The 19,835-nt window shown below is 32.4% G+C and overlaps 1 protein-coding gene across 1 annotated transcript in view; it reads right to left on the reverse strand.

The window, feature by feature from the left end:
• Positions 1-19,835, reverse strand: part of LOC118189079 (vesicle-fusing ATPase 1-like) — a 103,495-nt gene that overhangs the window by 37,779 nt on the left and 45,881 nt on the right. The window contains exons 12-17 of the mRNA XM_035359625.2: positions 15,841-16,006; positions 13,805-13,992; positions 9,516-9,611; positions 9,145-9,301; positions 1,944-2,077; positions 1,770-1,836 (exon numbers count right to left, since the gene is read on the reverse strand). Of these exons, the coding sequence (XP_035215516.1) occupies positions 1,770-1,836; positions 1,944-2,077; positions 9,145-9,301; positions 9,516-9,611; positions 13,805-13,992; positions 15,841-16,006 (808 nt within the window). The remainder of the gene's footprint in view (positions 1-1,769; positions 1,837-1,943; positions 2,078-9,144; positions 9,302-9,515; positions 9,612-13,804; positions 13,993-15,840; positions 16,007-19,835) is intronic.

Raw genomic sequence — 19,835 nt, forward strand, 5'->3', positions numbered from 1 at the left:
GAAACGCTCATTCTCCGAAAAAACAAAAGTTCAAAGTGACAATGTCATCACAAAAAATGATGTGCACTAAGTTCTGGGATAGGAAAGGCATTTTGCTTACTTAATTTCTTCCCAGAGGTGAAACCATTAATGCGGCACGATATTGTGAGACTTTAACAAAACTAAGGTGCGCCATTCAAAACAAACGAAGAGGAATGCTCAGTAAAGAAATTGTGTTGCTCCATGACAATGCTCGGCCCCATACTGCTGTTGTCACTCAATCATTAATTCCACAGTTTCATTGGGAGCAGTTCGATCACCCGCCGTACAGCCCGGACTCGGCACCGTCCGACTATCACTTGTTCCTACACATGAAGCGCGAGCTTGGTGGCAAGCGCTTTGGATCTGATGATGACACGAAAAATGCTGTGGAGTCGTGGTTATCGAAACTGGCGGGAAGTTTCTTTGACGATGGTATCAAAAACTGGTCACCCGCTATGACAAGTGTTTGATCATTGGCGGAAACTATGTTGAAAAATAGTTTAAGACATGTATTTTCATGTAAAAATAAAATTGGATTCGAAAAAATTGTTTTACTATTTTTTTTTTTTTCAAAATGGTACTTAGTTTCCGAATACGCCTCGTATGTAGAATGTTTCGGTTTGAGATCTATGCGAAGCAGATAGTTAAAAGCAGAGCCAAATTATTGATCATACAAATTTATGCTAAAATCATTGTTTCTTCAATAACGAGATTATTTACTGCCGAAGTGAAATTAAGAATCAGGACTCTCCACATATTTTATTATGCGCAGAGGGGAGGAATCAAATGCGCATGTGTAAAGTATTAAAAAAAAAAAAAAAAAAAGTCAGTGGGGCTTTGAGGTCCAGATTTTAGATCATTTCGAATATTGGACGTCTGGTTCTCAGACTTTGTACTGTATACACTTTTTCTCTCTCTAGTTTAATATGATATTTTTGAGACATATGTAGCATACATCATCTGTGTACCTAATTCCTGCATAAAATTTTCACAAGATGGTTCACAAAATATTTAACTCATTTAATAATCTTCACTGTCAGTCATAACACTGTACACATTTGAACATAAGACAAGCTTTCCGTACACCAGTTTTGTCTTTTCATGACTTTCAGTTGCATTGTCACCAAGCTTCACATTAAGACTTATCTAAGATCATTGTTTGAAATTTCGCTGTTCTATTGTCCTGATGCAATGCAAAAAGACACATTTTAAAAATACATTATGAACAGAAGCAGAAGGTTGAAATTTGTCTTAGATTAAAATGTTGGTAATCTCTTGCAATGAGGAAAAGCAGCAGAATAGTGTTTTTGAATAATGGAAACAATTTCACTAATTTTTCTGTCACATCTGTCACACAATTCAACACTGGAATATTTTAAAACTTCCACTGCTCAATTTTACACTGCCTTAAAAACAGATCAACAATTTCATTGCTCTTGATAATATATTTACCAGAACATCAGGAGCACAATCAATAAAATCATTTACTTCCTACTCCATACATGAATGATATCAGAGCAAATCATTCTCAGAAAAATATTTTAGTCTCAATAGGGAAACACAGCACATTTTTAATCTTTATTATCCATACCACTAATATGTATGCAAAGCACCCAATGAATTACATATTATTAGCATTCCTTACACATAATTCTTATTTTCTAATGAACGATAACTTAAAAAAAAATCTATTTTCAGAAGGAAAATTTATATGAATATTTCTAAAAAGAAAACAGAAGATAATTTACCTAACAATCTTTCAATGCTATCTACAAGAATGCAGCTGAAATGAGATTTATATGCATCATCAAAGACCTGTTTAAATAGAAAATATGTGTATAGATATCAATAAAATATACAATTTTTCATACAAAAGAAATATGAAAAGAGATAAAAAGAAATTATTTCTCATTTGAACATACTTTTTTAATCATCTGGCATTTGGCTGTTTCTGTATAACCAACCATATCTTCAGGACTGCACAGTTTCACAAATGGGAAGTCTGATTTGAGAGCAAGTTTTGCAGCCAAAGCTGTCTTACCACTGTTTGGAGGACCTGGAAAATGTTTAATAGATAACAGCATAATTCTTCTCAGCAGAAGCATTAAAATGCTTAAAATATTTGCATGTTTCACATAAGCATATAGGAGAATGTTGATTAAATGAAATAACTGGGACTAGCTGGCTTGGTTAATTAAATAGTCCAAATACTTAAATAAGCATAAATGTTCCCAGGTAACAACCACAATTAAGCCTAAAATTGGCTACTGAATTAAAGGCATTAATTTTTTTCATTGATTAATTAATTTTCGGCTTAACTGTAGCTATAAATTTTATTACATAGTGTTTTATTAGTATATTTTGAAACATGCAAAATTATACAAAAATAATGGAATTTGAAACAATCTTTAAATTGAAACTAAAATTTTCTTTAATAACAAATATTATTATATACATATTATTTATACCTTTATTAACAGCCTAAATCACAAAATTTCTTTTTACATATATGGAAGACTATGTAATTGCAAACAATACATACAGTTAATACACTATCTGGCCAAAAGTATCCAGACAACTCCCTAAAGAAGTGCATCTGGAGGGAACATAATCTGATGTGTAACCGAAAGCTATAAAAGTGTTGGTAGTGGTTTGTCATGTAATGCTTATTCGTTTGCAAGATAACAATGAGTAAATCGAAGCAGTTTAATGACTTTAATTGTGGCAGTATGGTGGGATGCCACCTTTGTGGAAATCAGTTCATGAAATTCTGGACATGCTACAGAGGCCTGTGAGTGAGGTAATTGTGAAGTGAGGGAAAAAAAAAAAAACACAGCCATAGAATTCCAAAAAGGGGTAGTCGAACAAAATTGCAGTCATTGGTTGGAATCATTGAGGAGTTCCAAAGTTCATCAAGCGTTAGAGCTAGCAGCAGGACTGTTCAGAAAGAGTTAAAAAACCTGGGATTTCATGGTTGTGCAGCGGCTCACAAACAAGCCAAACATCACTCCCCAGAATGCAAAGCATCAACTGCAATGGTCCAAAGCCTCAACCTCATTGGCCTGCGGACATGTGAAAAAATGTTCTTTGGAGTGACGAATCTCGCTTTACAATCTGGCACTCCGATGGACGTATCTGGGTTTGGCGGATGCCCAGCAAGTGCTTCTTAAGTGACTGCATTAAACACTGACTGTAAAGTTTGGTGGTAGCAGCATCATGGTGGAGGTGTTTTTCATGGTTTGGGCTGAGTCCCTTAGTTCCTGTGATTGAAAACATGAACTCTGAAATGTGGACATTTTGGACAATGCTGCTCACCCAACTCTATGGCAATATTTTGGGGAAGGCCTATTTCTCTTCCAGCATGATAACTGCTTCATTCATATCAAGACTTGTGCAGCCATGGTTTAAGGCTTTCTCAGAGCTCTGACCTAAATCTCAAAGAACTTCTTCGGGATGAATTAGAATGCAAATTATGCAGTTATTACTAAAAATTACTAAATCGACCATCACTGCCAGTACTCACTTCAGCTATGAATGCCTGGAAGCTGATTCCTATGGCCACATATCAAAAACTGGTGGGAAGTCTCCCCAAATGTGTGCAGGCTGTCATCGATGCAAAAGGGGGGGGGGACCAACATCATATTAATATATGCCTCAGGACTCTCCTAATTCATACCACTAGGTGTTTGCCAGGGAGTATAAGAATTTGAACTTAATTTTTCTTTGAACCACATAAAGTCATTTCTTTTAATATCTCACTTTATGACACATTGCAGTTTAAAATATGGGAAAGGCTTACAAGTCAATGAGTTCATTTTCCACCTCTTATATTTTGTCATGTTGGTCAGTCCATAACCTCTTAGAGAACATTTTCCAAAGAGCTTGTGAATAAAAGAAGAAAATACAAACTGGAATACCATCTGATAAACAATCATTTAACAAAACAGATGATTGCCTTCCAAACTGTGTTATGATTACCTGTTTAGGCATGCACTGGTATGTTCTTCACCCTCAAATAATACAACAGTCTTACAAATCTGGTAACCAGATCAGACAGCATGCCTCTGCATAACTCTTCTCAAATCTGAGAAACCTAAGGATCTTTAACAGTCTCATATATATCCTAATTCAGATCATGCTTACATTAAACTGTCCCTTTCCTTCCTTCTTCAATCGCCCAACTTCTCAGGGTAGACCATGGCCTTCTCAAGAAGCTTTTTCTGGGCCAATCTTCTCCCTGCTAGTATTTTCCAATTTTTGGATTTTAAAACCAATAGGTCATTTTTTACACAGTTTAGCCATCTTAGATTTGGTCTTCCCCCCTTTTTTTTTGGTGTGTGTTCTATTGGTCTAGCATTGAAGATATTTTTTTTTTTTTTTTTTTTTTGTATGGTCTTCATCCATTACGATAACATGGCCTGCCATTTTATTCTTTGGCATTTAATGAAATTAATGATGTCAAGTTCATTATATGAGCAATACAGCTCCAAATTTGATCTTCTAAGCCACACATCATTTTTTTTTTTTTTTTGCATTCCTCCAAAAATACTTCTTAAAATCTACTTTTAAAAAATGCCCAACATATCATCACTGGTGTGCGTCATGGTCCAAGTTTCACATGCATATGTCAAAATTAGTCTTATAAGGCTCTTACACAGTAAAACCTTTTTTTTTTTTTTTGAATTACACTTGATTTCATTTACTTCGTATTCCATTGAAGCATCTACTAGCTGCAGTGATTCTCTCTTGTATTTCTGTAAGTAATATTGTTTCTGTTGTTAATTTCAAGGTCTAAATATGTGGCGCTGTCGACAGTTTTAAATTTATATTCTCCAATTTCTAGGAGAGCATCCTTGAAATCTGTTTTAGTGCATGACATATATTTTATTTTCATTAAATCTCAGGCCCATCCTGACAGCCTCTTTCTCTAGAGATATAAAAGCCCATTTTAGAGATGTCAGTATTCTAGTAATAATGTCTATGTCTTCAGCAAAAGACAATAATTGTACAAGTTTATTAAAGATGTTTCCTCTGGTATTGATGTTTGAATCTCTTATTATTTTTCAAGTGCCAGATTGAAGATAAGGCATGCCAACGCATCACCCTGTTGAATGCCATTTTCAATTTCAGTTGATTTGTAGTTTTATCACGATTTTAGTTTCACCTAGTGTCAGAGCGATTGGCTTTAATAATTTTTTGAGTATTTTTAACTCCCTTAAGCCGTTCAGGACCAGTGTCAAGTATATGCGACGAAACAATTCCACTCCTACGAGCCCAACATCCCGTATACACGATACAACGATTCTGCTCCTACCAGCTTAGCGTCACATACATGTAACATTAAAATGGAACGATTTATTTGAATTTTTAAAAGCCAGTAGATGAAGCTAAGTGGAAACTGTTTTCACATGGACTGATTCATACGGCATTTGACCTTCATGTACTGGCATTAGTTTCTGTTTTGTGCTTCTGGTTTTGACAGATTTATTGAAATAAATTAGGAATCACGGCTCTTTATAAGTGCACCTGTGAATTAAAGGGACACAGGTGTTTTTGTTTATTTCATTAGGATTTTTTTTTCTTTGTTTTTATATTTATTTTGAAACTTAACATAAGCTTTCTTGGTTAATTAAAAAATAACATTACAACATTATTACAGAAGGGGAAAGACTATCAGCTTTCTCGACGCGTAATGCGTCTTACTCGCTCGCATTTCTCAGGAAAAAGCCAGCATTTTTGTTTTTCTTAATCGATTTAATAGGTCATTATATATAATGCTTTGAATGGTCATTATATATAATGACACATGCATTATATTTTGGTATATATAATGTATTTACTTTACATATAAGGGTGAAATATTTCTGTGTCTTTTGAAGAAGTTTTGGGGCATGTGTTGGGGTTATATTCAGTTTCATTGCATTAGCCATAGCTAAGAGATACTTAAAAACTAAAAAATGTGTCCAAAATCGCCAGACACTCCACCTTTCCGTCTAACTGGAAGGACAGTTTCCGAAAATTTACGTTGATGGAAAAGGAAAGGTAGGAGAAGATGTGTTGTGTTCGCTAAAACCAAGCAAAAGCAAACAATGTATTTTTAGTAAAAAATATGCAATTTTAGGACTGTGTGTCGATCTTTGTTTTGAATTATTTCACACATAGCAGAGTTTTTAAATTGGAATTTAATTACCAACAGATAATTTTTTTTTTTTTTTTAATTTCGTATTTGTACTTTTTTTTTCATTTTATTTATTTCTGTGTGTATAGTTAGGATTTTAATATTTTGGCTGCTTAATTTATTTCTATTAATGTGATATTCTTTATATTAATACACATTAAATACTCAACTTCAAAAATTAAAGTCATAATGTCAAAATGCTGATTTTATATGATTTTTTTAAAAAAATTAGGCTTAACTGCTGAAAATGTGCGGGCCGGTGAAGACAATCCATTTCAGCTGGTCTGGCCCCGTGAATATGCTTCGTTCTCCCGGCACTAGTCTGCTTAAGGCTGCGACGAGAGCTTTTCTATGAATACTATCATAGGCAGTTTTGAAATCAATGAAGAGGTGGTGAGTATCAATTCTAAATTCTTTTGTCTTCTCCATAACCTGTCGAATATTGAATATTTGCTCTAAGGTAGATCTTCCCTTTCTAAAGGAGCTTTGATAGTTTCCAATTATTCTTCCCATATGTATAGAAAGTCTACTGAATAGTATGTTTGAGAATACTTGTACAAAGCAAGCTGATTACTCTACAATTAAAACATTCAAGTATATCGTCTTTCTTGTGTATTACAGAAGTTACACTCAATTTCCATTCCTCGAGTATCATTTCCTGATCCCATATTGTCTGTATTAAGCCATATAATTTCTTAGTAGCTTCTATTCCACCATTTTTCAGTACTCAGACAGAATAGCATCAGAACTAGGAGCTTTATTATCTTTTAGCTTGTTAATTCCTTCAAGAACTTCTTTCAGTGACAGTCGAGCAATCTCATCTTGGCTGTGGCTGTAGATTAATAAGCTTTCTGTGAAAGCCTCATATTCTCCATTATCACAATTCAGCATGCCATTCAAATGTTCATCTCTTCAGCATCTCTATTCGTTCTCTCTATCAAAATAATTCCCTCCTTATTATGACAAAACTGTCTAAATAGCATATATTATTTTTTTTTACAGCACGCTATCTTTTCACCATTGTGAGCATGGGATCACCTTTAAAGACTCATATTTTACTTTTTTCATGAGTTGGAACATCAAAAAATGGTATACACATTTCATCACCAGTTACAGTTTTAGAAGTGTTGGAACATTAAAAAAAAAAAAAAAAAAAAAAAAACCCGCTTAACGCGGGGGATACGTTCCATCGAAGTAGAGCGTAATGCGAAACAGCGCTAAGCGAGGCTATCTTAACATGTAAATAATGGGGTTAGGGGAAGACAGAAAAAAAATGGTTAGGCATTAAATTTAATAATGTTTTTTGTTTAATAAAAATAAAATCAAACATTTATTTCTTACAAAAATAAAAACAATATAAACGCATATACTTTTAAAAACAAATAAAATTCTCAGTCAGATCATTGTTTATTCTGGGTTTCCAATTTTCTGCCTTTTTGTCAAGAAGGCATTATGATAGATTGGCTTAATGGCATATTGCGTTCAATTTCGTCGCCAATCCATATAGACAGTCGTTTTCCCATTTCCTCTATAATGTTATTTCTAGAACGGGCAATTCTAGTTGCAGAGCTTGACGTAGTTGCAGTTGCCGATGACAGTATTTTTTCTTTATTCTTAAGAATTGTCCTTATTGTTGAAGTTGCCAAAATCAATGCAGCACTAATTTTAGATTGACGTTCACCAGAATTTAATCTTCTAATCACTTGCATTTGAGTTTCCAGTGAAATGCTTTTTCTGGTTGCTTTCTTTTCTTGTTTTTTATTATCACCCATGATAAAAACTAAAGATCATAATATTTGTCACTGTATTAATCGTTATAGTATTATACAAATTTAAACTTACAATAATGTCAACAAATGTTTCAAATGATAAAAATGTGTCCACAAAGCAAGAAACACAACTACACTGTTTCCGATATGTTATTTGGAAACCTAGCGCTGCGCACAATTTCGGAGAATACCCGGGTTGAAATAAAAGAGCGCTAAACCGAAACAGCGCTAAATGAAACAGCGTTAAGCTTACTGTATATACATTTCACCACCAATTCACAGTTTTAGAAATAATGTGGTGGCTACCATCTTTAAGGAATTTAAGGGTTTCTTTACTGATTCTGACATGCTCCTCTTTCTGGTGCTCAGTTAAATTACGGCAAACCCAAAGGCAAACTAATTTTTTCATAGGCAGTTCTTCATGACTGATTTTATATATGGTGGCAGATCCAATATTAAGTTCCTTTCATATCATTTGGTAGTACAGCAATTATCATCGATTAACATTTTCTCTATGGCAGACACATTACCCGGGATTCCTGCAGACAACATACTTCCTAGGTGTTCTTCATCCTGAAGAGAGTTGCGACTTCTGTGAAAGTTTGTAAACCATCTGAATATAGTAGCACAAGACAGACCTTCATTTCCAAATGTTATGTTAATTGAAAATGTTGAATGCATTCTTCTCAATTTAATCTCACTTTAGAAAATCATAGCATGCTAATGTTCTTGCATCAAGTTCATTTTTTCCTCTGACAAAAAGTTTTCCTACATTAAACCACTTGCAACTGGACAATAAAAAATAATCTGCTAGGCTAAAATAATTTCAAATCTAACCATTAATTTTTGATTGTCATTTATCATCTGTACATATCTAAAAAATTTCAGAACGACCGACATATTTCTGTAGATTTAAGTCACGAATTACAGATTCTGGACAGGTTTTTTTCAAAAAATGTTATAAAACTTTTAACATTAACTGGCAAAAAGTAATATTTGTTTAAATAGAATATTCTAAAATACATAATTATAGAGTTATAAAATCAATGTTTTTAAATATAGTTTAAGTACATTATATATGAAATCTGGTGTGATAATGATTAAGAAAATAAAACTTATTTCCATCATAAATTAATATGGACTGGGAAAAAGCTATTGCAATTTAAATGAATTTACCTTCTAAGAGAACACTGACTAAACCTCTCGTATCAGGAGAACGAGCCTGTTGTATAAACAGCTCTCCATCTTCCAAAATGCCAGCAACAGGACTTCCCCAATTAATGATACCCTGGGCAACCAACCTTTCAACTTGTTCTGCACTTGTTCCAAATGCCTATTAAAAATGCATAGTTGGAGATTCTTAGGAAAAGAGAAAAAACATTTTGATATAACAGTAATCAAAATGTCTATATTTTTTCTAAGATTTACATCTTATTGAGATACTGATACCAACTTTAAAACAATTAAACAACAAATTATAACATTCTAAAATAGTAATGATATAGATTTTTGAAGCATATAATATCTTAAACATTATTAAGACTTACAGGTTTAATATCATATTCCAAAGCATGCATGAAATCAGCTCGAGTTACTTTGATTTTTTCTGATGCATCAGGATCAATTTCCACTTTACTGGCTGCCTGAATAATAATAAAAAAAAAGTTATTCTGAAAAATGTTATAATAATTCTGCTAACAATTCAGATTTAAATGTAGTATTTCGTCTCTGCACAGATATTCCATACATAATATTCATAAATTATTTAATGGTATATTAATGTATATTAAGTAGAATTATTTTAATAATTTTTTAATTACAAAAGATTAAGATTTAAAATAAGCAAAACAGTAAAACAGTAACCTTTATTTTTAACACAGAACTGTTTTTCTCCTGAAGACGAAAAACCTGCGTCTGATTACCCTCAAAATTGATAGTGTTTTATTCAAAATCTACACCAAAATAAGGTTGCTGTTTCACACAATTTTTTCACTGGCATGCTTCTCTTCTTATTCAATTAAATTTTCAAGAGACAAAAGAAGAAACTAGCTTATGCAGTTTCTGAAAAAATGAAATTTTAAAATACATATTGTTTATAAGAATACTGTTATGAATTTTGTACATATGTAATTAATTTTAGGAAAATATGCAAAATATATGCAAAATTGTAGTATCTCATGTAAAATGTGTTATGTATATATATTCATATATAACATGAAATGCCTTAAGATAGCGAAGCTTAGTGAGAAAAATGAGGCTAGAGGGGTAAGTTCATTTAATGCTGAGGTAAATGCTTAGCTGGCGATGCTTTTGGCAACTAATTTTGGCTGCTAGACCTTGACGACTATATGGCAACATTTTGGTTGAATCCCTGAGTAACTAATAGGTAATTGCTACACAACTGTAACTATATGCTTTTCTTGACAAATCTAAGGTACTGGATATTTCTCGACAGACAGGGGCAATATACATAAGACCGGAGAGACTGTCCATTCTCATTTTCTTTATTATTTTTTTAAGTTTAGAGTTCCGAGTATTGAGAGATTGCTCTGATTTCTGTACAGCATTTTCTTATTCTTATTGTATGTATTCTGTACATACAATAAGTATTATTTCTTATTCTTATTGTATGTATTCTGTACAGCATTTCTTATTCTGTCCAGAACTGTACAGCATTTCTTTTGTGAAAATAAATTTGATCAAACTATCCCTGGTTCTGTGTGCATTCAATCCATTACAAACCTGTATCCATAATTTATATTGTATACACATAACAATATTAATGGGAAAAGAATTCCCTTAAAACAATTTAGATACTGGAGATGAGAAGAAAATATATAGATAGCTTAACAATGACAAACAATGAAAATTTAGTTAATTTTGTTACTTGTGGGTTATTAAAAAACAGAAACGGCCAATAAATGTTTGATTGTTCCTGTAAACATGCCCTTAATTTTCAGCAGTGCAAGAAGAATAATACTTCATTTCCTCCCAGATCTTGACAGTACAGTACAGCTTCAGGTCCAGAGATAATGAGTTCAAAACAAAGTGTAGCCAATCACATACTGCAAAACTTTTTTTTCTCCTTACTTTGAAGCTATATTAGAAGTGACAGTAAGAACAGAAAATAGGAGAAAAAGATAAGAAAATTGTCAGCTAGAATGTTGTCAAAGTTACCCTGCAGCAACTGATACCACAGTTTCCATTTCCAGATAACCCACAAATATACAAATTTCTTCTTGTTTTAGTAGTTTTTATTTCTTCAGAGTTAAAATTGACAGCCTCAAGAATGTTTTTATTTGGATATTACTTGCAGTAATGCTCTGGACAGCAATTTAAATTAACCTCTTCTTGTAAAACACTTTTACTCTTAGTTATTCTAAGGTTTTACAAGGTTGCAGTGCACTCATGTGAACCGATTCATGAAAAGCAAAATTGGTACTTATGTATTTTTCCATCCAGCATTTCAGCAAACAAACAAACAACAACAAAAAAAAAAAAAAAAAAAAAAAAAAAAAAAAAAAAAAAAAAAAACCACTATTACCAAACAGTGTGACTTAATGCCAATAATGAACAAGCATGATGTCACAACCCACTCCAAATCTTTGTTTTGGTTTTTATGTAACACTGACTAATTCTTTATAAGCCAGTGTGGAAGTATTCAATTCCCCCCCCTTTTCTTAAAATCTGCAATTGTTTAAGATTCTTAGAAGGCCAACAAATCTGATGAATTATGAGCCGCAGGATTTGAACATTTCAAATTTAATCAAAAATACTATTTTACACATTTCAATACTGGTGCACATATTCAAAATATTGAAAAACTTGGGACTTAGCGAAATGACATAATAAAAAAGATAGCAAAACCACAGGAAAAGACTTAGATTCATATCTAAGAAAATTTATGTCATGTTGAGGAGTTCATAGAGAAAATGATTATTTTGTTGCTATTTTAAAAGTCGTATGGGATTTTGGATTAGAATGACTAGCACAAGTTTGAATGAATATTTTTGTAAGATACATAAATATGAGTTCAAGCTTTGAAATTATGTTTTCTTTAAATCTAACTATGTAAAGAGTGATCCATGATTATCTAAATAAATAAAGACCATCTGTCCCTTGAAATTCCACTGGAAATGATTGGCATAAGTTTGATAGGATGTCTGCCAGTACAAGAGAGCCTATTTTCTCAGTCAACAGGAAAATACAAGCCTTTTGTAAAATGACCATAGTCATTCAGGCACATTTATTCCTTTCATACTATAATGACACAATTTAAACACCTATGAAGCATCTTAATTTCCCTAGAATGTTTGGTTTATTTGTTTATGGAAAAGCATGCAAGGTCTATCTGCCTTAGGGAAGGGATACCTATGTGGAGGACTTTCTGAGGGAAATTCGCTCGTACCCACACGATGCATGGAGGAAACTATCAAAACACCCATGCAGCAGCCTGTTCACCTGGAATCAAACCTACCAGGGTTCAGCAACTTTATCATTTGGCCACTATCCTATGATATTTCAGTATAACTTTTTCCATACCATCAGCATTCAAACAGAGTCAAATAATTAATCTTTATAAGACTCCATTACTTTTATCACTTTTAACCCTCTATGTAACATAGTTTTTTGGATCTGCTTATGAAGTGTATTTAAATATCTATTAACCAAATTTGTATAATTAGTTTTGTTTTCATAAACTTTCATTTATTAAGATATTTATATCATTAAAGTAAAGATAAATATTTTAAATAATAAGGTAACATACATTACATGACAAAAAATCTCACGTCCAATGACTGGATAAAGAAGTCATTATCCAGGGAGTTAAGGCTAGAGATCTTACAGGCAAAAGCATTTTCATCTATGTTAGAAATATCTTTCAGCTGATATTAAAAAAAAAATTTTTGGAAGAATTTTAGAACTAGTATTCAAAAGATTTATCTGAGATATCTTTGTGTTCTCTATTTATCACATGAAATGAGATTTCATAGCACAAGTTACTCCAGCCTTGTTTACCCATTTACAATTCCCAAAGGCACCCAGAAGAAGGAAATGAATAAACCTGTGAAATGAATAAACCGAGAGTACAATGATATATAACAGGAGCTACGTGTCACACAAAATATTTTACTAGTAACTTGAATAGGAGTACAGCAGACAGAGATGAAATGATGCATAGATCTAAAGATACACAAGTGAACAGTGCTTCATGATTACAAACAGTGCTTCATGATTAAAATAAATAAATTATTGAAATTAAATCCACTTATTTTTTCATTATTTACTAATATAATGCTTTGACACAGGTACTTGAAATGCCTTATACTGGGAATTTCTGGATGTGAAAGGACTAATTCATTTTACATTATTAACTATGGAGGCATTTAACACAAAAATCTAATAATACCATGGAATGAGGTTCAAGGGTTTCCCCACTATGAGCCAAAATAGGACTAGGATGATCACATAATGTTTTTCTAATTTTAGAGAAAGTTGTACATTTGATTTAGAGAATGCTGAATAAAAAATATTAAATTTCAGTACCTAAAAACTGAAAAGTTTTTCACAATTTAAACTTTATCATGGACAAGTATTCCACAACATTACTTCTAAATAAATGTAACTTAATTATAATAAACAATATTTAATCAGCATTTTATATGTAAAGGGTTATACAACACTTTTAGTTTTACAATTTTTTTTTTTTTTATTTTAAAAGCTTTACACTAAGAGATATTTTATAAATATTGAAACTATTCATAAATTTATAATCTCTAAACTACATCAAGATAATCAGGATTTTAATATAACTAAAAATAAAATTAAAAATCACCTTTATTAATCTGTTCATTGCAGTAGATTGAGCAGCCCTAACTAAACCTTCAATTTCAGCACCAGAAAAGTTTTTTGTCAGTGCTGCTAACTCCTTCAAATCCACATCACTGGCTAATTTATTATGCTGCCTCATGCGTGCAGTATGGATATTTAGAATCTGCAATCTGCCATTTTCATCAGGCAAACCTAAAATGCAAGGGGAAAAAGGAAATTCATTATATCTTCAATATACAAGTGGTTACTGCACTAAAATTACAGTACAAAGTCCAAAATTTGAAAAACCAGGGGAAGTGGGGGAACCTCCAGAAAATCTAGAAATGGGGAGTATACAGTCAAAAGTCGTTAATCCGGACACCCATAATCCGGAATGATGTATAATCCGGACCTCAAAGCTACAAACTTTCTGCGCATGCGTCAACGCATTGCATGCCCATAATACCTTTACGCATGCGCATATGAGTGTACGCATGTGCATAATATGTTTACACATGCGCATTTAATATATAACGGACGGTATAAGCTAAGCTAAAATTATCTAATTATCTACTTCAGTTAATGTTGCAGATTGCGTTGTTCCATAATCTTCTAATTGGATCCGGCTTATTATTTTTTGCAAACTGTTAGAGCAATTTTATAAAAGTAAGTTGGAACTTTCGGTTATGCCAAATAGAATTTCAGATGCTGGATCTAAATAGGGAAAGCATGTTTCAATGTCCATCAAACAAAAAGTGGAATTGCTGCAAAAAATGGATAAAGGCTCTTTTGTTTCTCTAACCATTCTGAAATCTGTTTGTCAATTTCATGCTGCTTTGCCGGGGCAAGGAGGGAATGTCACGGCACGCAATGAACTGGAAGTTGGTCTGTCAGCACTACCCTTATCTTCAGGGCAGATGTTTTTATTTTATTTGGCTTATAATTCCTTACTAAATGTAGTATTTCATCTCGATGTACTCTGATATGATTTAAATCAATTTCCTCGTCAATATAAAAATCACGAATACACATCAAATAGTTTTCTGGTTGAAATTTTCTAATTTTGACTATGCGTAATGTATGCTTTACGCATGAGCGTTGAAAGAAATGTTTAATAAAGTAAACAAATAAATATTAAGCTCTTTTTTTGGTAAATTTTGATATCCTTTAGATCATAATTGCTCTTTATTTCATAAAATACGGTTCCATATTTTTAATTTTATAATTTCTGCATGCCATCTTACCAGATTTAAACTGATGATCTATAATCCAGAATCGCCGAAGTCCTGACGAGTCCAGATTAAAGACTTTTGACTGCAATATCTAACAAAAGGGCAGTTGTCCATAATTGTGATTTTTCACCCAAATTAAACTCCTGCATGACACATTCAAACACATACTGGCTAGAAAGTAGCAGCATAGACAATAACAACATATTGACTGGCACTGTATTGATATTGGCCAGGATCACACTTTTGACCCTTGAGAGGTTGTCGAAGTGGGCATGCCAACACTGCACATTTGCCATCCCATGCCTCTGAAGGCCCTAAATTCTAATGCTTAGTACCCAACTAAATTCTAAAACTTTTACTGCCCCTAAATTCTGTTGCCCAGTGTATTTCTTCCATTCTAAAAATTAACATTCTTATACTCTAAAAATTTTATCATCCCTAATTTTTACAGCTTAGTGCTACTGTAAATTCTAAAATTTTTGTCAATTCTGAAGTCTTCCACCTGTTATGGCCACACCAGTCCTGTTTTTGGAGTTAGCATTTTTGTATCTGACATGAACAACAAGCGAAGCTGCAATTTTGATATGTCTACAGTAAGATGATTATTTAAACTGATGATCTAAAATCCAAAATTTCCCCATAAAGAATTGCCAAATTTCCAATGATTCCGAATCTGTATTATTATTTAGCAGAATCAAATCATGACAGCCACTTCAGAATAGAAGACAGCTTTCACAGGATTTTTAAAATGAATATGTTACATATTCCATAATTATAATTTAAAATATTTCTAAATTAAAAATAAAATTTTCAATAAAGAAAACCCTACCAATCTCCATCTGAACTTCTAATCGTCCTGGTCTCAACAAAGCTTCATCAATCATATCTTTCCTGTTAGTCATACCAATAACAAGAATATTGTTTAAAGACTCAACACCATCAATTTTTGCTAACAATTGATTCACTACTGTATCATGAACACCTGTGTTTCCAGCCTATAAGAAAATTTATTATTAAAAATTAAATCACTTAAAATATTCAAATATAAAAATAAAGGCAAAAACATTTAAGATTTGCTTAGCATAGAATAAACAATAATTTAAAACTTAATCTGCTTAACAAGAAATTAATTCAATATACATCAGTTTTGTAACTTTTTACAAAGTCAATTTTATTATTGAAATTTTGCAAGGCAGCATTTGCACTGAAGTTTTCAAAGACATTATGCAATGCATAAAATGTCTTTGAATGCATATTTATTCTGAAAGTTTCTCCTATTAAAAATAATTTAATCTTTACTAAATGTCTAATTCTTAAATCTTTTTATGCTCCTTCTTCGACTACTTCAAAATTACAAAATTAAAAAGGGATGTGCTCGACATAAAAAGACATTACTATTTTTTAAATGTATATAAAACTAATTCTTACTCAAATTTAGAAACTTCTAGAAATTATTACATATGCGATTAAAATAAATATTCTGAAATTTTTAGCAAAATTTAAAAATATGAAGTTCAGGTACACCTAATTCTGTCATTACATGATAGATACATTTTTCAAGAATACAAGTAAACAAAAGCATTGTATCCATGGGAAAAAAGTAGTCTAGTTCCAGATTTAAAAAGTTAGCAAAATGAATTAAAAAATCATCTGAAAATATTATTTAACTATCTGAAAATATTTGTGTTAAGCTTATTATTTTATTTCAACATAATGCACATGTAATAAAAATGTACTAAAGCAAATTTGCATTTTATATGAAAAATCTTTCATGAACAACAATAAAAAGTCTTACACATAACAAGATCTATTCATTTTTGGACAATCACAGTATACACATTTAAATCTGAATGGAATATCACTGCTATCAATAGAGTTCAGTTATTAATTGTTGTGCTCGTGTTTTGGTTAGTCCCTTACATAATTCAATGTAAGAGGCTATGAACAACTTTAGCTCATGCTGAAACTTCCCAGCGAGTTTCTCATTAGAGTCACATTGGCAAAATAATTATCCAATTTTCTCGCTAGTTCCAGAGCGTTATCTTCTTTTTTAATATTTAATTTGCTTTTAGAACTGGATAATTTTCTTCATTATCACTATGCTCTCTGGGATTAGGAGTCTTAAGGACCATCTCTAATATTCCATCTTTGCAAACTAACAATTAATCAATATCTTCAAATGACAGATCTTTGAATCCTTCTCCACCAAATGTATCACACTGGGAAATATGGTCATATAAGGCACCTTTTACACATTGTGGTCAAACCTCTTTTCATTCTCAATTGCTGGTTTATAGAGTCCTAGCATGCGGAAATTACATCAAAGTCCTTCAGACCCTATTAGACTGACAAGCAAGATTTTGCTCTGTCTCAAATATTATCACAAAGTCTTAAAAAGGCTGTAAGTAAACTTTTACTTATGTCTAGAAATTAAACTGAAGCTACCACTTGTGCTTACAATCAAAACATCAGCACTTGTGAATATTTTATAATGTTAAGTTACAGTTTCAAATTCAAGGTAATGTATTGATGACTACACAAAGTGGTCTACTTAAGCTAGCTCTTTATGCATTTTAACATCAGCTAGCAAAATAGCTGAAGCCGGGATAATCACCAGCAGAGATGGGCAATATACTCGCAACATAAAACTGAAGGCTATACTGCCAAAAGACATAACACTAAAACATTCAAAACCCTAGAATTAAATACTCTACCAACTAATTTACATCCTGGTCAGGCTATGGTCAGGAATTTATAGTAAAGGTTTAAATCATAATAATTGGTTAATTAACATAAAATACTTTACATATTTTAATTTAGTTAAAACTAACTGAACTTGTTTGATACAATCTATAACTGAGAATTTCGTCCATACATCAATGACTGTTAATGTTTCATCATTCAATTGCTCTAAAATGTGTTGCAATGCTCATTCTGGTCTAATGGTTTAGTAAAGATGTAGAATTAGGTGGCAAAAATAAAATTTGCGGTTTAAGTGTTCCAAAACAGGATGATTAAGTTCATTGTCAAGAATGGGAAAAACTTTTAAACTCGAGACCTTTTACATTCATAAAACGTCCAACTTCTGGATCAAAACATTTAATAAACCATCCTATAAAAAAAGGAATGGCCATAATGATGGTTTATGAAACAGAAAGCCATCTTGTTCATCCTTCAGTTCCAGTTTATAGATAGCTACACCTGAGTTTATGGCTGAATTTACTAGCAGTTGTTTCAATATAAATGTCCTAAAGCTTGAAGCAAAGATAGTTATATGATCCTTAGCTACTTTATAATCACTAGCAATTTTCTGCAATTTGGCTATGCACATTCCATTCAGCATTTGTTTCCAAAAGAAACCACTTTCATCTGATTTCCACACTTGATCAGAAATGTATCCTACATCTTCAGCAACTTTTGCAGGAATACTTAGGCAGCTGATTCATCAGCGGATACAGTTTTAATTTTAATTTTTATACTCTGAACTGCCTGCCTTTTAAAAAACTTCATTATCCAAAGTATACTTGAAGAAAATTCAAATTTTATGTTTAACTGAGAGGAACTGTTTGGTTTCTTTTCTTTAATTTGTCTATAAATTCTTAATGCTTCCTGACATTTCCATCTACTAATACTCTTTCTTGTGACTTATTTTCTATCTATATTATCACAGCCTTTACTAATTTTGACTTGACAATATCATATATATGACAATTAACCCTTTTGTTCCAAACAATACCAACTTCATAACTGCAGTTTCATTTTTCTTAGTTTTTATGGGAGATTTATGTATATGAAAATGCTTTCACACAGTTGCAGAAACTTGGTCAGTTGCAAGATGATTTAAAATTTGAAAATTTACTACATAATAAATTGCTTCCCTTTCTGTTTTGGTAACAGATGAATCACAAATCGTTATATAAGGCCTATGAAAAAATATCCCATTTATTATTCATAAAAAAAGGTATGACAAAATTTGAAATTTGCAATTTATTGGCAAAATTAATAAATTTATATGTGCCCAAATTTCACTAAAGATTTTTAAACAGAGCTACATACTAAATGTCTTCTGAAAACACAAAACATTGGTTTGAATTCCAAATTCTAATGCTTCATTTTTCTCCACTAACCGTCATGCAATCTAATCATGTGTACATGTACTACTATGCAATCTATTTGTGTGTACATGTACTATTAAGCCGCAAATATATTAAAATAATATATATTTTGAGTTTGTATTGCAGAGACATTAAGTATTTTTTGGAAGCAAGAGAGATGAAAAATTAGCAACTGCCTTCCGGAATCGAACCACGGACCTCTGGAATACCGGCCCAGCGTGCAGAACCACTACACCAAGGCAAGAAGGTGGGAGAAATACCTTATATACTCCCCCTTTTAAAGCGCAACTGGGGTTTTTAGGGGACCCAATTGCCAAATCCTGGGTTTGGAGAAAATCATCCATCACCCTTTTAGTTCGGGCACCACTGTAGAGACATTAGTATTTTTAAGAAGCAAGAGAGATGAAAAATTATCAACAACCTTCGTCAGGAGTGTGCAGAAACATTATACCATGAAGGCACGCTAGGAAAGTGGGAAAAATGCCTTATATACTCCCTTTTTTAAAAGGTGACTGGGGTTATTTTAGGGGACCCAATCGCCAAATCCTGGGTGTGGCGAAACATCATCCACCACCTTTTTTAGTTCAGGTGCCACTATACAAACATTAGGTATTTTTTGGAAGCAAGAGAGATGAAAAATTGGCAATTGTCTTCGCTGGGAATCGAACCATGGACCTCTGAAATACTGGCCCAGCGTGCAAAACCACTA

Source organism: Stegodyphus dumicola, chromosome 3 (genome assembly GCF_044657685.1).
Source record: "Stegodyphus dumicola isolate Sdum_Otavi_A_Nest chromosome 3, ASM4465768v1".
Taxonomy (NCBI): Eukaryota; Metazoa; Arthropoda; class Arachnida; order Araneae; family Eresidae; genus Stegodyphus; species Stegodyphus dumicola.